Source organism: Bos taurus, chromosome 11 (assembly GCF_002263795.3).
Source record: "Bos taurus isolate L1 Dominette 01449 registration number 42190680 breed Hereford chromosome 11, ARS-UCD2.0, whole genome shotgun sequence".
In the NCBI taxonomy this organism is placed as follows: domain Eukaryota; kingdom Metazoa; phylum Chordata; class Mammalia; order Artiodactyla; family Bovidae; genus Bos; species Bos taurus.
Window position 1 is genome coordinate 103,875,092 of NC_037338.1, and position 21,232 is coordinate 103,896,323.

Below are 21,232 nucleotides of genomic sequence, written 5' to 3' on the forward strand. Positions count from 1 at the left end.
TCACGTCCACTCGCCTTGCCACAGCCTGTCGCCACATCTCTGTCCCTCTGCTGCCGCACAAGAGCCCTGGCCTGGGTGGGAGGTGCCAGTCCCTGCCCCCACTCGCCCCTCTGCTGCTATCCGCTGAGTGGGGGCCCAGTGGTTGGGACCTTCTGTGGTCATTGCAATGGGACAGAGGGAGGCGTGCTGGGAGCTGGTACCAGCCGGGCCGTGTCTGCTGGGAGGCTGAGCTCCAAGGGTTTCGTTTCCTGGACGCTTGCCCCCAACTTCACGGCCCCCTCCACTGCACTCAGCCTCACGCGGCCCCCCACCCCCGACGCTGTCCACTCTGCTTCCAGAGCCCTGCGTGCCCCTTTGTCATCCTCTTGGTTGGCACCCCTGCAAGGCTGATCCTCAGGGACTGCCTGGCTGGCAGTTTATGCTCACGCCCTGGCGGCAGCCTGGTGCCAGCCTATGGCAGGACTCAGCACGTTTGAGACAGCAAGAGCCAGGTTTTAAAAACCACCCTCACACGTGGTTATATTTCAGTTCTTTATGAAGCTTATTTTGTAGACCCTGGTCAATTTCATTTTCATTAATTTGAATTTCAACCTAACTTGCCAAGTAAAATCCCATTCACATAAGTCTAATTGGTTACATAAAATACACCGCTTCACTGTGGACCCGTGAGATGTGTGCAGTGACCCGCCCCCCTCCCAGCTCAGGACATGAAGCTCAGTCTCAAGCAAAACTAATTCATATCAACGTCACTAACTTTTCCATGATTTCTCAGAGAAAATGCTGAGAAAGAATCCATAAAACCCTACTCATTGTGACCCCCGTTATCACAAAGATCTATAACAAGAGACTTCCTGTTAATTGGTTGAAAGCTCAATGGTACATTCATCAAATTTCATACATCCAGTCTTAAGAGTTTCCAGAAATCAGATGGGATAGGCTATGCATTCTCAATCATGGAATTTTCTGAATTGGTATCAAAATACTGGGTGTGTATCACTTTGACATGGAGACACATTTTGGAAGCTGAGGCTAATGAAAGTTGGATACAATATTGGTTGGAAGTGACTTAATATCGCTCAACAGGATCTGTCGAGAACACTTACCTGGGGCCGTGCGTGGGTGCAAATGCAGGACGGGGCCAGGTGAGGCCGAGCTCCCCCCTCAGTGACAGCCTGTGCTTGCAAGAGCCTTGCAAGCACAGGTGTGCAAGACTGGTCTTTCTGGGACCCAATCTTTGGCCAAAAAGAGCTTAAGATTCAATATATGCATTTATTTAAAAATATAAATATGGAAAAATAAATAATTTAAAAGACTAGATTGAATGCCCCTAGGTTTTCCCACATTCAAAGCCTATGTTTTTTTTTTTTTTTAAAGGGGGTAAGCCACAAGGCGGCAACAGGCTCTAAACCCTTTAAGAAAAGATATCGGTGGGGTGGCCTCGGCCCGCAAAGCGGCGACACCCCACACTTCCAGCGGCTGCTCCAGACCGGAAGTGCGTCCCTCACGCTGCTGTTGCTCCGGGCCAACATGACCTCAGCAGGCGGACCCAACTGCTGGGGGAGGACAGCAAGGCAGGCTGTGGGCCTGAGCGGCGGCTGGCCCTCCTGGTTCCCAGCAGCACCCCCTGCCCGCCACTGGGTGCCAGAAGGGCCGCTCTTGGTCTGGGTTGGGGCGGGTGGTGGGGGGGTGCTGCTGCTAACGGTGAACCTGGATGTGCACACGTAATCACCTAACACGGGAGGTTAGGGCGCCTGCCCGCAGGGCCTGTGACCTGCGCTCGGCCAGCCTGACACGGTCCTTCTGCCGCTGACGGCCGCACGGTGCAGGGAGGTCAGCCTGAGCGGGGGCTCTGCGGGGACACGCTGGTTCTGTTCTGGAATGGCCCGTCCCTGGGGCCTCCTCAGGAGGCCTCAGGAGACGGTGCAGATGGCGCTGGCGTGCTGGCTCTTGAGTGCCTGCTGCCTCTGGATCTCTCTGGAGATGCGTCTCTTGATTCCCAGCAGGTACAGGTCCCGGTCAAACTTGCCAGCGGCAAGTGGGATGCTGGGGAGGAAGGGCCGTCAGGAGGGCACTGTGCTCCTGGCCCCCGCACCTGAGTGTCGGCCACGGGTAGGCGGCATGTGGAAGAGCTGGGCACAGCTGAGGCCTGGGTCCCCGGGGCTGCGCCCGGGCCCACCATCCACGCGCCCACCTGCAGCTGTGTGCCGACAGCCAGCGGACGCTGCCTCCCGCCTGTGCCAGGCTGACCCCTTGGTAGGTGGCCCCTGCCACCCACTGGCTGTTTTAGGGGGCATGTGCCTGGGAGGCCTGGCTGGCTCGGGGTGCGGGCAAGGCCCGCACCCTCTGGTGCGTCGCTCGCCTGACGCTGGCTTCTGACCCACGGCACAGCCACCTTCCCTCGGGGCACCCAGAACCCCGCTCCCCTCGGGGCACCGGGACACGCAGAGACCAGGCTGTGCTCTCAGGCCGCCCCCGCCCGGGACCCAGGAGCGAGAGCATCCAAGGGTACTGACTTGTCTCTCCCTGGCCTCACTTTGACCCGGAACAGGCCGTACACGGGGCGGTGGTCGGACGTCCTGACGCCGGGGCAGGAGGAGTACTTGACGGGGCAGATGTCACCCTGGTGGCGGCTCCTGTATAGGATGCGGTCCTGCGGGCAGTCCCGGGGCCGGTTGGTGGCGGGCTGGGCTGGCCTGCTCTGCCCTCCAGCCGAGTCCCCGCACACGGAAGCCCCCAGGAGGCCTGACCCCGCTCCCCAGCCCCGGGCGGTCACCGTGTAGGATGGGGTCCTCTGCTTGGAGGTGGTGTCATACGAGTCCTTCCCGACGTCGAACTTGTATGACGGCAGGAAGTGGATGTCCGGCTCCTGGAAGCCCTTGAAGATGGACCCTGGGAAGGGGCACGGCCCCGACTCGGTGGCGGCTCAGGGCCAGCGCCACCCCGCCCCTTGGGCCCGCCCGGCCACAGCGGCGCCCTGCCTGCTCACCTCTCTGCATCTCGCGGGTGAGCTGGTCGTGCTGCAGCAGGGCCTGCACGCTGGAGCTGAGGTCCTGCTTCAGGATGGCCTCCACGGCCGCCCGCCCCCCGCTCAGGCGGAAGTTGAAGTCCCCGAACCAGAAGACCTCGTCGAAGCGGGTGGTGACATCCGCTGGGGCATGAGCGGCAGGGAAGTGTGTGAGACCCCCCCCCCCCACCACTGTGTGTCTACACCCCGACTCCGGGTCAGGACACTTCCCTGCACCCCCGAAAGAGGGGGGCAGCCCAGGACACCCTTGGGGCTCAGGGCGAGGGAGGCGCGGGGGTGGGGGGGTATCCACAGCTTTCTGGGTTCACAGGGTCACAACTCAGGGAGCCTGGCACCAGACCTCGCTTCAGGTTGGTGAGCGATTGCAGACTTTTCTGGCCTTGGTTCTCAAGGCTCCAAACATTCCTCTCCATTAAACCACCCAGAGAATGAGAGAAGTTGCCGTGTCTGGGGGGAGGGTAAAGCGACTCACCAGCGTCGGAGCGGTAGGGGCTCGTGTCCGGCACGTTCTTGGGCAGGGCCAGGCCCTGCACAGTCTTGCTGTAGTCCACCAGCCGCTCGCCCACCTTCCCGTCTCCAGCTGCAAGGACAGCAGGGTGGGGCCTCTCCACAGGCAGGTTTCTGAGCCCAAGGTTGGTGCCTGGGGGTCGGTCCGAGACAGACCCCCTACCCAGCAAGGTCTGATCACCCAGCATCTGCACCGTGACCCTCCCCTCGAGGGGTCTGGGGCTCACAGGTGAAGGGGGGCCTACAGGCGAATGGGGGGGCCTACGGCAAAGGACTTACAGGTGAAGTGGGACGTGATGAAGAGCAGGGAGGTGCCGAAGAAGGTGAAGCTGACGCCCAGGGCCCCCTTGGTCTTGATCTGGGACACGATGCGGGTGGTCACCGTGGAGCTCTCCACCTCTGCGGGAGGAGCAGGGCTGACCGGGCCATCCCCGTGGGCCGGCCAGGCTGCCCACCCCCAGCCTGCACGCCCAGCCTGGGGCACCCACCTGAGCAGAACCAGATGAGGTCCCTGCGGATGAGCACAGCCATGTAGAGCGCGCCGTGGGCTGCCGAGTACAGCATGACGTAATGCGGGCCCAGCGTCTCCTGTAGCCGCGCCTCCCACTCCCGCCTGCGGGGCGGGGGGTGGTCAGAGCTGCAAGCTCGAGGGCGAGCCTGGACCGCCCCCTGCGTCTCCACCATGGCCACGGGTCCTCCGCTGCCTCCCAGAGGCCAAGAGCAGGAGCCCAGGGAGGCAGGAGGGGGCCACCTTCCCTGGAGCCCAGACCCTGCCCCCCAGTGTCCGGAGCAGACCGGGCACCTCCACTCCGGCCAGGCCTGTGCCGCGACCCTGCCCCAGTCACCAGCTGAACTGCCCACACGGCCGGGACAGGTAAGCAGTGACATTCAGGGGCTGAGCTGGGGGCCGTGCTGTGCTGGGTCCCTCACTTTCTCCTGGAGCAGCTATCTATTTACAAGAACCTCAATCGCATTTCTTTTCAACTCTGAGTCCCCACTTGAGAAGAAAGCGATCCCGATTGAGCCCAGGCTTAGACCACAGCTCATGTCTCCCCTCACAGGGGGGTCTCGGGCAAAGAACCGAGACTGGTTCACAGGACTACACTGGAGCGGCGGGTCGGGGACGTGGAGCATGTGGGGCAGCAGCAGGGGGAAGGCCCTGGCCCTACCTGTCGGAGCAGCCCTCCTGGACGCCCACAACATACAGGTCCTGGGCCAGGTCAGCCTCGGCCGGCAGCAGGAGCTCGTCCAGGTTCGGGGGCAGCTCCTGCGGAAGGGCAGCTTCTGGCAGGGGCTGCAGGGGCCCCATGGCGGGAGCTCTGCTGTCTGGACACCCTTGACCACACACGGGGAGCCGCTGGCCCGGGCAGGCTGCCCACCCCTCCCTCGGCCTGTCCTCGCAGGGCCTGTGCCCCACCCCTTGCCAGGGCCCACGTACAGCAACTGTGCTGCTTCCGGCCCCCGGGCGTGGCTGCCTACAAGGGGAACCCCCCAACCTCTGCCCTCACAGCAGCCCCGGGGAGGAAAGTGGGCACCTCGCCGGCGGTCTCCACTTCCCCACCAGCTGCGGCCCGGGCGCTCTGGGCCCCAGGTGCAGGCTAGGCCGCGGACAGCCCGGGGCTCCCGGTGACAGTGGAGCCAGCAGCCGGCACTTCCGTTCAGGTGGTGGTTTTGTGGGGAGGGGCCTGTCCTGAAGCAGCCCCGCCCATCACCCTGAAGGATGGGAGCCCGGGATGCGGCCACTTCTGTTCTTTGGACGGGATGCGCTTCGGCGCACACTGGTGACAGAAGGCACTCCAGACAGGGCTGGAAACCCTGCTGGGCGTTAGGTCGCCCACCGTCCGGAGGAAGCCCGTGGGTGGCCCCAGAATCGGAGCCTCCCGCACGCAGGGGTGGAGACCCCTAGCTGTGGGAAGGGATCCCCCAGGAGACACGGGGTGGCTGGAGAGAAAGCCCCTACTGGGCTCCCACAGAAATCAGTGGGTGAACCCTGCGCCCCCTGGCTGCGGTCGTCCCGGGGCCCCGGCTCACAGGCGGGATGGACATGAGCCCCGACCACGGGGATACACGGCGGGAGACAGACCCGGACCACAGCGTGGACGCCCACCCGCGGTGTGCATCGGGGCACCCGTGTCCCCACACGCTTGTGGGGATCTGGGAGGCACTCGCACAAGTGGCGCAGGGCGAGTAGAACAGCGGGGCCGCCTGACGGGTGAAGGGGGCAGCCACTTGGAGGCCAGGTGAGGGGTGGGCTCTCGGCAAATCTCTGCTCCTTCCTCCCAAACCTGCTGTCAACCTAGAATTGTTCTGACACGTACAGCGTCTCTGAAAACCTAAGCATCTGTGCCGTGTAAGAGAGGGGGGCGAGGGCCGCTGTGACGGCCAGGAGGCTCCTCTGCGTGCCCCGGGGAAGAATCCAGAAGGAACCCCGTCCCGTCCCGCGTGGGGCCGGTGCCCGCTCACCTTCTGGCCCTGCATGTTCCACGTGGCCACGAACAGGGCCACGCTCCGGTCCGGGAAGTAACGGGCCAGCTCATCTGCCCCCATCAGGGCCCCAGTTGCCAGCAGGCTCCCCTCCAGGTAGCTCCTGCGGAGACGGGCCAGACTGAGCCGGGGGTTGCAGCAGATGGACCCAGGGAGGGGCTGGGAGCAGAACACACCTCCGGGGCCGGGAGCCCCCTCCCAGAGCTGGAGTGGCCTCAGGACCCTGGGGGGGGATGGGGGGAGCACAGTGCGGAGAGCCCCTGGAGCCCAGGGAAACCTGCCATGTCCAGGGCTCTACAGACACCCTCAGGCTCCTGGCCTCCGGAGAGGAAGGGACAGGCAGGTGATGTTTGGGGCTTTTGGGGGGACCCTCTAAGCGCAAGGCCCTGGGAGGGCTGCAGAGGTCGAGGTGGGCTTCTGGACTGTAAGCAGACTTGGGGGGGACACGCCCTTCTCCAGGGCTCCGGCCTCCGCCTTGCCAGCCAGCACTGGGAGCTTGTAAAGGCTTCCTGGGATGCCTTGGTCTTTGCAGGTTCAATCCACTGTAGGCTCTCACAGAAGAACTCATGCAAACGGTGCAGAGTCAAACACCGCCACAGAGGCCCTGTGAGGACTCTGCCTGTGGGGCTGTTCGCCTGTCTCCACTTAACCCGAGAGCAGCCTCGTGTGTGCCCAAGCACCAGGGAGACTTCATTTAGGGACAAACCTGAGATTCGTGTAATTTTCACACATCCACGAAGGACTATTAGTACTGCCTCGGTGTTTTTTTTTTTTTTTTTCCCCTTCTCAACTGTGTGAAAACTGTTTCCCTTGGACCCATGACAAGGACTGTGCCTGACTGATCAGGTTCCCAAAGACGGAGGGGAACGCACAGGCTCAAACGTCCAGGCTCAACCAGTCCATCCTAAAGGAAATCAGTCCTGAATATTCATTGGAAGGACTGATGCTGAAGGGGAAACTCCAATACTTTGGCCACCTGATGTGAAGAGCTGACAAGTTCAAAGGTCTCACTTGCTGTTTTCATTCCAACTTGCTTAGAAGACCGTAGACCCTGGCTTGCAGAGATGGGCACCAATCCCTTGCAAGGAGGTGAAGTTAGAGTCCAGTCCTTACAAGCTCACCTGAGAGGCTCTTAAACTCTGACCAAGCTCTGCAGGACAAGAGCTCGCGATGTCAGGAGGCAGGCGCCTCCCTGAGGCCGCCCTGTGTTAAGGATCCCATCGGGCTGCCTGAAGGGCTGCCTTCTCCAAACCAGCCCCGTCTGCAGTGTGTGCAGAAGGCAGCCCCTCAAGGGCACAATCCACTCCCCTTTCCTCCGTCCTTGGCCTTGACTCCGGCCAGGTCCGGGCTGTGTGCAGCCCACAAGCTGAGACTCGCTCCTACACTTTCAGTGTTCCTATTACTCCTTTTTAATCAATGACGTTGTGTATTTATTTGGCTGTCATGGGTCAGTGAAGCAAGGAGGTCCAACCAGTCCATCCTAAAGGAAATCAGTCCTGAATATTCATTGGAAGGACTGATGCTGAAGCTGAAACTCCAATCCTTTGGCCGCCTGATGCGAAGAACTGACTCATTGGAAAAGACCCTGATGCTGGGAAAGATTGAGAGCAGGAGGAGAAGGGGACAACAGAGGATGAGATGGTTGGATGGCATCACTGACTCGATGGACTGAGTTTGAGTAAACTCCGGGAGTTGGTGATGCACAGGGAGGCCTGGCGTGCTGCAGTCCATGGGGTCACAAAGAGTCGGACACGACTGAGCGACTGAACTGAACTGGGTCTTCGTCATGGCACGTGGGAGCGTCCATCTCCGCTGTGGTATGCGGGATCTTTAGTTGCGGCACGCCAATTCTTCATTGTGGCACGTGGGATTTAGTTCTCTGACCGGGGCTTGAACCTGGTCCCCCGGCATTGGGAGTAGTCTTAGCCACTTGACCACCAGGGAAATCCCCTACACTTCTCAGTGGTTAGGGAAAAGAAGTATTTTTGTGCCAAAGGAAAATGACCTGAAAGTCACACTTCGGCCTCCTTGAACAAAGTATTCCTTTGTCCACAACACTATGCTGTTGATGTGTGTGGCCTGGGGCTGCTTTTTCATCCCCACGGCAGAGGTCAACACTTGCCAGAAACTGCGTGGCTCACAGACTCGAAACAGTCAGTGGTCTGGGTTGGAGGGGCGCGCTGGGGGCAGTGGGGGCAGGCAGGGAGGGCACAGGACGGCTTCTGAGCCGCAGCGTGGCCCCGAGCCCAAGCTCCGGAAACAGCAGGCCAGCACACAGCCAGTGGGTGTGGACGGGTCAGGCTAGGAGCTCCTGGGGTGTGGTGTGCCCTGAGGCTCCGGCTCAGGGCAGGGGGTTCAGAGCTGGAGATGGGGGCAGCACCTGCCTCCCCTTCAAGATATAAATTAGGCGATAATTAGGACTAACCACTCAAGCCCTGTGACTCTGGACACCCAGCATCTTCCTTGCCCACGGGGTTGGGGGCCGAGCCCTGCCTGTTATGAGACTCTGGGGCGCTCCTGAGTGTCAAGGACAGGGGTCGGGCTTCTGCCTGCGCCCCTCCCTGCTGGAGATTGGCCATGGGGCCCCTCCCCTGGGGGCAGCCTGGCCACGCCCCTGGGGGCCCCACCCTCATCCAGCTCTCCATCCTGGAAAAGTGCCAGCATTTACATGGGGCATGGCCGCCTAACACTGGTCCTCAGCAAAGGGACCGTGTGGACACGGGTCCGGGACACACCTCAGAGTCCTGGGCCCACCTGCACATGCACACGGAGGGCGGCTCCCGACACGGCCTGCCCGTGTGCAGAGGGGTCTGTGCATCTGACCGGCTGTGTTTCACCGGGGCCTGTGGGGCTGAGACGCAGAAGGAAAAGCTGGGGGTGCAGCTGGGAGAGGCGGGTGGGAGGAGACGGCCCACACACACTCTCAGGAGAACCTGCCTGCGGCTCTCATGGGGCTTCTGAGGGTTTCCCGAGACCCGAGGCCGCCTCCCCCAGGGCCCTACCTGCTCCGGACGTCCTTGGCACGGATGGGCGCCAGGAGGCTGAAGGTGGACCTGGACGAGTGAAGGGAGCAGTCATCGTAGGCCAGGGGGCTTGGGGGCCGGCCGGGACCCAGGCTGCTGTGCGCCCGGAACAGCCTGGCCTGCAGCCGGAGCTTGTAGTCGGCGTGATCTGGGTCCACCTTGTTCGCCGTCCGCAGGCCTTCGGAGGCCATGTTGCGGGCCATGGCGGGCAGCGGGCGCGGGGAAAGCAGGCTGGCCAGCCGAGGGGTGCTCCCGGCCGAGGCCCCTTCCCGGTGCAGCAAGTCCAGGGACGTGCTGATCATCCCAGAAAGACAGTTTCCCCATGAGGAGGGCCCCCCGCTGCCCGGGGCCCTGCGAGCTGTGGGGATCTCCTGCAGGGAGGCGCTCAGGCAGGGCGGGGAGCCACTGCGGGCGGGGGTCCCGGGGACCTCGTCCTGCAGGGAGCCCCCCGAGGGGCTGGCCCCATTCCGCACAGTCAGGTCCTCGCGGCTGGTTCGAAAACGCCTCTTTCTCCAGCCCTTCTCATCCAGGGACAGCGCCCGCTCCAGCCTGGGCCTCGGGGGCGGCGGCTTTGGGGTGAAGGGTCTCGCTTGGGCCCGTGGGTCCTCGTTGCTGACTTGCTCTGGGGTATCCAGGGGGAGCTCTGGGCTCCTCTCGGGTCCCTGACGGCCGCCAGCAGCCGGGGACCCCAGGCAGGGGACAGGCTCTTCATCACTGTTCGGAAGCAGTCCCTTGAGCATGCTGCCTTCAGGACACAGACACCCCTGGGCAGTGGGCTGCTGGGAGGCGGTCTCTGAATGCCCCAAGCTCACCAACTTGGATGGCATAGTCCGGGGGGCCAGCTCTCAGGGCCGGGGGCAGCCTGGCTGACCCGGGAAACGGCTCCTCTGGGGGCTGCTGCCGACGCCCGGGGTCAGGGCCGTGTGCTTGGCCGTGGCTGGGCGGGCGCGGAGCGGAGGCATGGCAGCAGCTCCCCCTCGGGCCTGGGGTGGTCCAGCTCGGACAGGATCAGCTGCTGCATGGCTGGGAGCCCCGAAGGTCCGGAGTCTCCAGAAAGTACCTAAGGGAACACCCTGCGGTTAGCCTTCATCACCGGGGCAGTGATGCCACTTAATGGTCCTGAAGGACAGCATGGGGCAGGGTGACGGAGCGGACAGGTCATTAGCGGCCCAGCAAGAACAAGCATTTATGCGTCCTGGCCCGCTGGCTCCTCCCAGGAGATGGGTGAAAAGTCCAGCATCTTAGGATGGAGGAAAGTCTCCTTCTTGCAGGGGGTAGGGGGTAGGCGGGGGCGCTGCTTCTCACTTGGGGAGCCAGGGACCCAACTAGCGAGAATTTCCACCCCAAAGGCGTAGGTGCAGCCTCCGATGGGGGATCTGGCCGGAGCCCATTCCTTCCTCCCCCGCCCCGCCCCCGGCCCCCTCCCCGGGGTCAGACGGCCCTACCTCGCTCACCTGCGCGCCCACCACCATCGCTTGGCCCACAGATCCTGCCCCGAGAGCAGGCGACCCTGAGCAGGTCCGCGCCCCGGCCGCGAAGGCCCCTGACTCAGGACTAGCGAGTCTGGCCCGGCCGGTTGCCCGCTCCCCAGGGTAACAACCGCCCGGAGCCGCGGGGCTGGGGACGAAGTAGGGGGCACGAGACGCGCGCCCGGGGATCCTGGCGCGCCACGGACACCCGCGCCCCGCTCCGCGCCGGGGAATCCCACAACCCGATCCCGCGCCAGGGACCCGTGCGCCCGGACTCCAACCCCGGGGTCACCCCGCCCGGTCCTCGAGCCCAGCTCAGGGGTCGTTCCGCTCAAGGCTTCCGGGCTCCCGCCCAGGGGTCACTCGGAGCTTAGGTCGTGCTGGCCCCGTGTCCCCGCCCCGGGCTTTCTCCAGGACTGCCGCCCCCGACCAGGGTCATCGCGCCCCGCGCCCCCACCTCTCGACGTCGCCAGCTCCCCAGCTCCGCGGGCTTCAGCGGCCGCTCCCCGGCAACCGGCGGGCAGGGTGGCCTGGATCCCGGCGCCCGCAGCGGCCACTGGCGGCCGGAGGACCCAGGCGCGTGGAGCCAGGGCCGAGGGCGCCCTCGGGTGGGTGCCGGGAGTGCCGGCGGCTTCCTTCGGCTTCCTTCCCCCGAGCGCAGCTCGCGCCCCGCCCCTCGGGCCCGCCCCCAGCCCCGCCCCTCGTCTCCGAGTTTGACTAGTGAGGACCCTAGGGGACCGGAGCCTAGAAAGCAGAGCGCTACCCTGGTCCCTCTTCACTGCCCTCAGGATGGGTTTTCCCGTTAGGCCCGCCCACCGCCCATCGGAGAGGAGCCCCTTTCTCCGGGGGGTCCCCTAGCGGGCGGGTCTGGTGGAGGGACAGAAAGCAGTGGCCCAGGGAGCCCTAGAAGCCAATCAAACCCAGGTCCCCAAAGGCTTCAATAAACAAAAGGAGACAGCGTGAAAGGCCTTGAGAGCGCAAAATACTTTATTTAACAATTTGCATTTAGGAAAAATAGCAGCTCCCGCCTCAGAGGAAGCTTCTTGAATCAAAACTCACTGGCGGTCAACACAGACAACGGGCAGGTTTCAGCCCGGGGGTCGCACTAGCACTGACCCTGGACACGAGGCCGCCGCCAGTGAGGTCGGCCCCTCCCACAGGGACGCGTCCTGGAAACCGTTCTGCGGGTCCTTCCGAGACGACCCAGTGGACCCAAGGGCCCTGTGCTGACCCCATCCCACCCAAGCCCGACACTTGGATTAAAACCCAACAAACCACGTCCCCCAGCGTTCTACAGAAATTATTTTCTAATGATTTTTATAAATACTTAAATCTTTTCTTTAGTCCCTTTAGACAGAAGAAGAAGAATGTGAACAGTTTTGAGAACAGTCGATGAAGCCTTAAAGCTGAGTCCGCCCGGAGGTCATCGTCCTGTGCAGGTTCACAGGCTGAGTCAGCAGGGAAGCCGCTGACAAGTCTGAGGCCAGAAAGGTCGGACTCTGGAGCTTCAGACAAGAAACAGCTGCAAGCCACTTTCTTCAGGATGTTACCAGCTCCCTAAGCGACGCAGCGGTGAGAGGCAGCAGTCAGCTGACAGCACCGCGGGGGCCGGCCACAGGAAGCAGGGCCTGGCGGGTCCAGAGAAAAACCCAAACCAAACCCGGAGTCCCAGCTGTGACGCTGGACCCATCACTCAGAACAGCTCTGTCCCAGCCGGTCCCTCTGACTGTGGGAAGCCTCCCAGTCCTGGTGAGGCCACAGGAGACCACGCAGAGCTGGGCACGTCTTGGCTCCAGGAGATAAAACGCAGGTCAGTACCGAGGGCTGCTCTCAAAACCTAACGGAGCTGCTACTAAAGGAAGCCCAGTTTCCTCGGAGACGAAGCACCCTTTCAGGCTCAACAACGTGGAGCAGGGGCTGACCTGACCGCCTCTGGGTGCAGGGCAGGCAGGCAAGCTCCTCTCTGAGTCAAAGGTGCACTGTTTCCTCCTGGCATCTGAAAGGACCTCTGGGCTTTATCTGGCAACGATTCACCGTGAGGTTTTGAGAGATGCCTTAGTCACTGAGAAGCAAACTCCTCCTGCAGCCAAGACGCCTCCAGCCTCCCTCAGTGTCACGTCCTCAGGTGCCTGCAAACGCTGGTCCTTAAATCATTCCTTGGGTCAGAGAGCCACTCTTCATCCAGCACCGTGAAGGCGTGGAATTGATGCTGGAACGCTCCACACGTCAGTTCTGAGTCGCTGTGTTCACGCCCACGTGGGGACAGACTGGAGTCGCAGGCCTTTGGCCTGACCTCTGGGCGGAACAGCCATCTCCCGTCCCGGTGCTGCTCCAGGACGCGGCCCTTCTAGCTTAACGCCGGGTACTTCCTCTGGCCAATCCTCCCCGTCCTTGAGCTTCCTGAGGCAGCAGGGGCCTGAAACAACAGGGACAGGACTGAGGTCCACACGCTGGCCCCAGGGGGCCGCGGACCAAGCAGAGCAGATGACGGGTCTCAACAAACAGGTGTGTGCTGTCGTCTCATGCGCAGCCCGGGTCCCTAAGGCAGGGTGGTGGGGTGAGGCCGTGCCCACAGCCGGGTGTCTGAGCAGCCCTGGCCAGAGACAGGGAGAGGCAGGGAGCACCCGGGGAGGCGGGCCTGGAGCACAGGCGTTTACTCTGGGTCCCAGGAAAGCCCTACACGAAGTCAGAGTCAAGAAGTTTTGTGAAGGCATCAGCAAGGTGAAGATCCAGTAGAGAAGAATCCCCTCAGCTGTGGAGTGGAGACGCAGATGGCGGCTGGGAACAGGGAGGGCGCAGTCGTGGGGGCCCACCCCGGAGGGAGCCCGAGGCTGGGGACCCCAGGTGGCAAGGGCAGGGTCTGCCTTGGGACGGCCCACGGTCAGGGGAGGTTTTGAATTCCTAAAGCCAAGACCTCCCCGCAGACCCCCTCCTCTACTGCATCCCAAGGCTGCCCCCACCTCCCGTCCACTCTCTCCAGGCCAGAGCCTGGGAGGGAGACAAATGAAAGTAAGCATTTCCAGCCTGAAGGTCACCAGCCACCAGGTGAAGAGGGGCCAAAGTCAGCACAGGAGGAGGTCAGCCCCACCCCAGGGCAGCATCAGCAGGAAACGGATGGGGCGCCCAGCCCCCTCCCCCAGGGCCCCCCACGCCCACCCCCAGAGCAGCGGCAGAGCCGGGGAGACAGCGAGGGCACTTACTTGTGCAAACTGAGCAGGGTTGTAGAAGGGCACCGCAGCCCCAGAAGGGGCCCCAGCAGGGGCGAGAGCACCGGGAGCCTGGGGAGCACACAGAGGCCGTCTCACCCTCTGACCAAGCACAGCAGCTTGGTTCGTTTGCAAATACAGACACTGTTTCTGAGGAAGGGTTTATCACACTTTTGAAGACGCCACAGAAGCAGGTCAAAGGCACTTATTGCAGAACTACATTTAATTATTTAACGGGGCTCAGAAAACAGTAGAACTGGGGCATGCACACGCAGGAGTGGGGGAGGGGAGCAGGAACTGGGGATCGCTCCAGACCTCAGGCGTCCAGCTACAAAATCCAGTGCTCTAGTTCACAAACGAACACGTCCCAGGAAGTCCTTCTGCTGAGCCAAGGGAAAGCTTAGTCCCACAGCGCATGGAAGAAGTGCTCTTTTACTTCCGATCGAGCCTGACCGCAGGACAGCGGCCACCATCTCACCCTGCCTGGCCTAAAACACTTTCTCCTGTTTGATCAGAAAACAGAACCTGTGCCTTCGAAATGAGAGCGTCCTGACCCCAGTTGGCTTCTGATGTGCACGCGTGCACACACGCACCCCGCGAAGCTATGCCTGTGACTAGTCCTTTGAAAAACTCAATTCAGAAAGAGCACAGCCACAGAACTTGGCCGTTTGCTATGGGCATCCTGGAGTCAGTCTGACCGTGGATGTGCCTGGATATTCGACACCACCCTCTGAGAACCTCAAAAGAAAGGAGCACGGTGCCCTCAGGCATGTGACGGCTGAGCGGCGACAGGTGGCGTCAGGGGCCGGGGCAGAGTGACTGAGCAGCACAGCGATCTCAGAGGAAAGACAAGCCCCGTGCACAGGGCCAGCCACAGGTACCTGGTTAAAATGCTGGCTCACTTCCCGTGATAACGAGCTCAGTGAACTACAGCGCGAAAGCTACAAAACAGCAAGAACACAGACAGAGGAAGAGCAGAGTCAGCGCGGCGCCGCGGCTCCAGCCGGCAGCTCGGTCCCAACGAGCTACGCCGCCGCTAGATCAACGTAGCTCGATGGGGAGAAAGCCTGAAGCTCCTGCTCACAGACAGCTTTTACAGGAAATGACCCGTCCAAGAGACGCTCGCCTAGCCCCGGGCCTCGGGTGGCCTGACCTCATGCTGCCCGAGGCACGGAGGGGACCCCGCTGAGGAGCGCCTGCAGCCCTCACTCTGGCCCAAGCTCCCCAATGACTGTGCGGACACAAGTGTGCCTTTTTTAAGAAACACAGTGCTGCTCCGGTTCCTCAGTTTCTCAACTGCCCTCTCACCACCCAGTAACATCGTCTTAGAGAAGCCACTCGGATACCGTGGGCCTCCGAGTCCCAGACTCTCCGCAGACGCGCCCCCAGTGGCGTTTACCTCTCCTCCCTGGGGACCATCCAGTCCAGATGCTGGGAGTTCAGGTCCAGGGAGCGACGCCACTGCAGGCCCGAACACCTGCCGGGACAGGGGGGAGGCTGCTGCCAGCAAAGCCGGGTGAGCCCGAGGCTCCCACGCAAGGCAGGACCACCCGGGACAGCAGCATGGCCTCCCGGGGCGCATTCTGAGAAGCCCTGCAGGTTCTGCACAGACCTGCTACTCCAACCCGCATCGCATCCTTACTTCCCGGGCACCTGCTGTGTGCCCCATGGCGACGGGCACCGTGACGCCATCCATGTGGCGGCACCCTGAGGCTCAAAGGAGCTGAGTGACCCCATCCCCTGCCCCCCCTTTTTAGCCTTGCCACACGCTTGTGGGATCTTAGTTCCCCACCCAGGGACTGAACCCTCGCCCCTACAGGGGAAGTACAGGGTCCTGACCACTGGACCACCAGTCCCCTCCTACCCCCAAACTTTAAACAGCTAACTAATGGAGAACCAGGGCTGAAGTCAAGCTCCGTTCCACCTCAGATATCAAACTCTAAATGATTCTATTTCACACACACAAAGAAACCCTCTATACCATTAAAACGTCAGCAGGAGAGTGTTCCCAGAGAACAGTTGCACGTGGCCACCTCCTGGGGGAGCAGGAGGCTGACTTCCACTGGCCCCCATGCCCTGCTGTGTACATGGCTCACCTTGGGATCCGAGGTGGGCTCTGGCCTGGCCGGCCCCTCCCTGCTGGCCCCCTCAGTGGATGGCAGCTCCTCTGCATCTGCGGGGAGACGGAGGAGGCCCTTGCTGTCCACACGGCCCTGGTGCCTGGGGGACTAAGCCCCAGGGGACACATACCGCCTGCCCCCCCACGCACACACGCCTGCAGACACCACGGCGGGCCTCGCGCTCTGCGTCCATGGTGCTCTTCTAGAAAGAGGACCAAGGCCAGGGCCCCAGAAGGAGACCTGAGGCCAGCAGGCTGGCAGCGGACAGCCCTGCTGCCCGGGCTGTGTACCTGCGTTTGGGCCCAACAGGTGAGCCGGAATTGGAAGCGGGGCCAGGGGTGCAAAGAGGTCAGTGGGAGCCACGGCTGGCTCGCTCCGCTGGGGGCCCCCCGGGTTCAAGACGTCCACGTAGCGTGCCCTGGTTCCAGCTGTGACACGGAGAGAAAACAAGGTCACCCCCGTGCCATGGCCCCCAGCTCCGTCCTCCGTGTGTCCAGGGACCATGGGGACCCCACTTCCAGCCCCAGGGAGGCTGGGCTCTGACCAGGAGCCTCTCCCAGGGCCTCCTGCTCAGGTGAGGGTCCCACTTCATGCCAGGATGCCGCCAGGCTGCCTTTCCGACTGATCGGATCCACCCTGCCCAAGACCACTCACTGCTCCGGAGGACGGGCACCCCCACCCCAGACTCATCTTCAGAGAACCAGCTCTCCTCTCGTGGGAGACAAGCCACGCCTGACACACGAGTGGTCCCTGCCGGGCTCTGGAGTGTCTACAGGACAAACGCACAACCCAGACCCCCTCTAACTTTCGGCCGGGCCCTGTTACCTGCTTTTCTAGAATACATGTTCACGGTGGGTCTGGGGAGCCCTCCGGGACCAGGGTGGGCAGCTTGTGGAGCCTTGGGAAGGGCAGCTGGAGGCGGAGGTGGAGCCTTCTTCTGCGGAAGGAAAGCCCGCTTGGAGATCCACCACCCCACAGCTCCTGCCCCAGGGAGCGCCTCTCCGCCCGTGGTCCCAGCTCACCTCCTCCTCTGGCTCATTGACGTCCACCCATCGGTTCTTCTTTTCATCCCAGACGATCTGCCGGGGTTGTGAAAAGTAAAAGAGAAAACTCAGCAGCACGAGGTGAGCAGACTCAGGCCCTGAGCGCGAGAGGCGTCGGCCCAGGTTCGCCGAGGACTGAGATGCTCCATGCAGACAGCTGGACGCCCTGCTGCTGCAGAACCCCTGGCTCCCCAGGCCCACCTGGCAGGACTCACCGATTTGTTCTTGTCGTCTGGCAGGTAAGCTTCTGTCCTTTTCTTCACAGGCAGCCAGCGAGAGAACCAGGATTCGCTGCTCTGAACAGAGAAACCACCAGAACAAGCCTGAGGTCGTGGCACTGAGAGAAACGAGCCCGGCACAGCAGGGCCAGCCCGCGCAAGCCCCGGTGTCAGGTCGCAGGTGCCAGGGCCACAGGACAGGAAGCAGACGCCTGGCTGGAGGTGGGAGGGGCCTCCCCGCAGTGGAGGCAGGGGTTCGGTGTGGAAGACAGAGCCCTGGGGACGGTGGTGGTGGCCGCACGACAGAACTGCGCACTTAAAACAGTGGAAGTGACCAACGTGCTGAGTATCTCACCACAGTTACAAAGATCGCAACAGTGACGTGCTTCCTGGAGCCTCTCATGTCCAAATGCCAACAATAGGCAGCCTGAGACCGTCTCCCCCAGCAGTGGTGACAGCCAGCAAGTCCGTGCGGGCTCCTCAGAACAGGCCCTTGCACCCCCAGACTGGGAAAGGTCAGGCGTCAGGGAGGTTGGCCTCATCATGCATACGCTGCCCATCACGTCCGCCGCAAAGTGCAGCAGCAGCAGCTCCACAGCCCCCACCCCCTCTGAACCCGCGGCCGACTCTGCACTGGGGCGGGCGGCCGCGTCCAGTCACCTGCACGGCTTGTGCACGCTTTGAATTAAACTTGTGTTTACTTGTGATACCAGCCACGGGGGCTTCCCTTGTGGCACAGTGGGTAGGGATCTGCCCGCAAACGTGGGGAACATGGGTTCCATCTCTCATTCGAGAAGATGCCCTGTGCTGCGGAGCAACTAAACCCAGGAGCCCCGACGACGGAGCCTGCGCCCTAGAGCCCAGGAGCCCGAGCACCCTGAAGCCCGTGCTCCACAACAAGGGAAGCCACGGCAGTGAGAAGCCTGTGGCAACAAAGAGCAGCCTCCACCCGCGGCCATCTAGAGAATGCCTGGGTGCAGCAACCCAGACCCACGACAACCAAAAATAAATAATTAAAGAAAAAAGACACCAGCCGTGAAAGCCGACTCTGCTGAGCACTAGACTGAGAACAGTGTTCTTCCCAAGCAGCCACCAAAGGGTAAGAGGCCACCCAAGGCTGGAGGAGATGCTCAGAAGACACATCTGACAGAACCTGCATCCACGTGAGAAGGGCCACCGCCAACCTGAGGGCCCCGTAAAGGACGGGAGAAGACCTGAGCAGCCCTCCACAGACAAGGTCGGGGTGGGCAGACAGGCACTCAGAAAGGCGCCGTGTCACTGCTCATCAGTGTCACCAACCCCGGCACGGTGGCAACCGTCAGGAGGGCAGACAACGCGGCCCCAGGGACGATGCGGCCGGGGTCTTGCCTGCTTGGTGCTGGAAGGACCACCTGGTAAACCCGCGAGGAGGCCTGTCCAGCAGGACGTTCTAGAGCTGGACACACAGCTGTCCCGTGATGCTGGGATACACCCTTGGGAAAGAAGTGCGTCCACCACAAGACACAGACAAGAAGACTCACGCGGCTGGATCCCCAGTAAACGCAACCTGAGCGACACCGACTCATGTCCGTTCCCGGGGGAAAGGACAGCAGCAGCGTGGCGCACCCACGATGAGGCGCTGCACGGCGAGGGCCACTCCCGCACGCGCGGCCCAGCCTGGGCAGTGGGGGCAGATCAGTGCTGACATGAGCCTCCGGTCGGCTGCATGGGCCCTGGAGCCGCGGGCCTTGGGGCAGGCAGCGTCCCCCGCTCTGAGCTGGTGGTTCACACGTGGACACAGAGACACACACCGCACACACTTCACTGCACACACGCTGCCCTTCCAGAACACGCTGGGCCCCATCTTCACACACACGATGTCCCCTTGCCTCGGCACCCCACCCCTGCCCGGCTGGGGCTGTGAGTCACCTTCTTCGGCTCCTTGCTCTCCTTCTTGGCGGCCTGGACAGGTCTCTGCGCTTCGGGTGCGGGCGTCAGCGGCGCAGGCAGCTGCAGGGCCTGAGGCGGCGTGTCGGGACTTGGTGAGGTCCTGAAGGAGCCCTGGGGGGACACACGCGAGCACTGAGGATGGGGCGGTTTGAGAGGCAGAACTGTTCAGAAAGATGGTCATCCCCAGGTTGAGACAGTTTTTTCAATACAGTTAAACTGCCACTTTTATTTTCTCAGGGACAGAATGTTTTAATGGGAAAGCGCACAAGGAGCGTTTCCCAGGACAGCAAAAAGAATTGGCTATCTGTAAGAAGCTTCCAGAACACGGATAGAAAAGCGTTGATCCACCCGCCCTCCCACCCCTGCCCCTGGAATCACAGCACACAGACGGAGTGTGTGTTTATGTCAAACACGTCTGATACGATGAATCCTAACTTCAAGGAAAGCACTAACAGTTTTACAGATCCTAGAAAAGATGCAGAAATCAGAGAAGTTCTCCATTTCAGAAGGCTTAAAACTGACAAGACAGTTTCATTATACACACGTATTTCTCCTCCTTAAAAGCCTTCTTTTATACCGTTACTTCTCTCCCTATTAATGTTTACAACAGTTCTTCATGTTTTAAGGATTCAAGGTTTCTCTTTATGAAATTAACTCAAAAGACAACCTCATAAATTTAAGTGCTGTTGACCTACTTACAGTTTAAGAAAGAAGAAGTACTTATTCACTGGAGTTTACAGAAAACAAACAGCTTAAAGACAAAAACCATATGGGCAAATACCGTATCAGCGAAGTTCCCACCAAACTCCTCCTCTCCCGGCTCCGAGCGCGAGCTTCTGCCGGGTGTCTCCTGCGGCACCACCCCTGCCGAGGGAAGCGCGGCTCCAGTGAGCTCCGCACCGGCACCCAGGCAGGGGGGCTCCGTGGCCACGCCCGCTGCTGGGGACGCACAGTTCCCCCACCCGCCAGGGCCCCGGACACGACCTTCTGAAACCCAGACTGCACTGTTCTAAATGTGTAAAAATAAAGCTTCACTTTTAGAGGAAGGTTGTCCAGGTGGACAGACGGCCAGGGATATAGCCCTGTAGGAGGAGGGTTGGTGCATCCTCTGGGTCACAGGGCTGGCCCCCCGACCCTGGGACACCCACTCCCACCTCCTCCAGGTCAGGATGACTTAGGTTCCTCCTACAGGCACCTCCTTGAAGAGCAAACCCACTCCACTCTGCCCTCAGGACGGCCCCTCTGCAGACCCACCTGTGTCCTGGCCCCTGGCCTCCGGGAGCAGGCGGTCCGTTTCCTGGAGAGGTGGCACCCCAGGTCCGGGGTACAGGGCCACAGGGTCAGGCCCAGAGGGCTCTGGAAAGCCAGGTACAGCCCCTGGGGGACCATGTACGGGCCCCAGCTCGACAGGACCTGGCAGTGGCACGGGGAACATGGGCACCCGGACGGGAATGGCTGCTGGGCCATCGGGGAGCGTCAGAGGAGCTGCAGGAGACGGTGCAGAAGGGGCTGTCTGAGGCCACATGCTCGCCCCAGGGACTCCGCGGACTTGCCTCATTCACTGGGAGACGGGAACTCTCCGTCTGAGCACGAAGGCTGAGGCTCCCAGGGCGTCAAGGGGCCTCACTCCGCACGGCGCGGGCTCGAGGCCACGGGAAGCCCCGACAGCCCAGCAGGCGGCCGTCCAGCCCCGTGCAGGCCCACTGCCTTCACGGCCCTCCCACCCCACCCGACCTTCACAGCCCTGGGACTCGACCGGCTCATCAAGGGAGGCAGCACCGGGAGGAGGCCACGGGCTCACCTGAGGGCAGCAGCCGCACATCCTGGCTTAAGAGCTCGGCGCCGGTCACTGGCGGGGCCAGCAGTGGGTTGTCGGCACCCAGGCCCACCAGCTGGGTGGGTTCTGGGCCGTCACGGGGCCCCACCTCAGGGCTTGGTGAGCTGGGGCAGTGTGGGGGGCAGGCTCCGTCCTGACTCCAGGCCACAGCACCCTCCTGAGGGAGAAAAGCCTCAGGCATCTCCCCGCCCGACGCTGCCCCCCGCCCTCCGACAGAGGTGCCCCGAGCACAGATGCTGCCTCCCCACGCCCCGCCAACAGAGGTGCCCTGAGCACAGACACCGCCCCCGTCCCCCCGACAGAGGTGTCCCGAGCATGGGCGCTGCCCCCCACTCCCCTAACAGAGGTGTCCTGAGCACGGGAGCCCTTGG

General features: G+C 62.1%; 2 protein-coding genes across 12 annotated transcripts in view; both read right to left on the reverse strand.

Annotated features, from left to right (window-relative positions):
* Positions 1–517: 517 nt before the first annotated feature.
* Positions 518–11,016, reverse strand: INPP5E (inositol polyphosphate-5-phosphatase E). Of its 4 annotated transcripts, none has more exons than XM_005213207.5 (11): positions 10,966–11,016; positions 9,019–10,099; positions 5,996–6,119; positions 4,702–4,799; positions 4,021–4,145; positions 3,812–3,931; positions 3,498–3,605; positions 2,987–3,148; positions 2,774–2,889; positions 2,514–2,650; positions 518–2,043 (listed from the first exon to the last, which is right to left on the reverse strand). In XM_005213207.5, the coding sequence occupies exons 2-11, from the start codon at positions 9,864–9,866 to the stop codon at positions 1,911–1,913; spliced, it is 1,971 nt and encodes a 656-aa protein (XP_005213264.1). In that variant the 5' UTR covers positions 9,867–10,099; positions 10,966–11,016; the 3' UTR covers positions 518–1,910. The 4 variants fall into 4 exon arrangements, with proteins under 4 accessions (XP_005213264.1, XP_005213263.1, XP_059747068.1 ...); XM_005213206.5 differs by having other exon boundaries at positions 10,494–11,016; XM_059891085.1 differs by having other exon boundaries at positions 10,485–11,016.
* A 461-nt stretch (positions 11,017–11,477) lies between these two features.
* The window catches only part of SEC16A (SEC16 homolog A, endoplasmic reticulum export factor), a 31,100-nt gene continuing 21,345 nt past the window's right edge, over positions 11,478–21,232 (reverse strand). For 3 of the 8 annotated variants that reach the window (XM_059891878.1, XM_059891877.1, XM_024999639.2), the window contains exons 19-29: positions 20,826–21,018; positions 20,279–20,509; positions 19,806–19,888; positions 19,004–19,135; positions 17,093–17,173; positions 16,857–16,913; positions 16,660–16,771; positions 16,125–16,262; positions 15,811–15,887; positions 15,114–15,191; positions 13,919–14,655 (exon numbers count right to left, since the gene is read on the reverse strand). In XM_059891878.1, coding sequence (XP_059747861.1) covers positions 14,386–14,655; positions 15,114–15,191; positions 15,811–15,887; positions 16,125–16,262; positions 16,660–16,771; positions 16,857–16,913; positions 17,093–17,173; positions 19,004–19,135; positions 19,806–19,888; positions 20,279–20,509; positions 20,826–21,018 — 1,452 coding nt within the window. In that variant the 3' untranslated portion in view covers positions 13,919–14,385. Of the gene's footprint in view, positions 12,925–13,708; positions 13,787–13,918; positions 14,656–15,113; positions 15,192–15,810; positions 15,888–16,124; positions 16,263–16,659; positions 16,772–16,856; positions 16,914–17,092; positions 17,174–19,003; positions 19,136–19,805; positions 19,889–20,278; positions 20,510–20,825; positions 21,019–21,232 lie in introns of those variants that run through there. The other 5 variants (XM_024999641.2, XM_005213464.5, XM_002691659.7 and 2 more) reach the window with 4 other exon arrangements.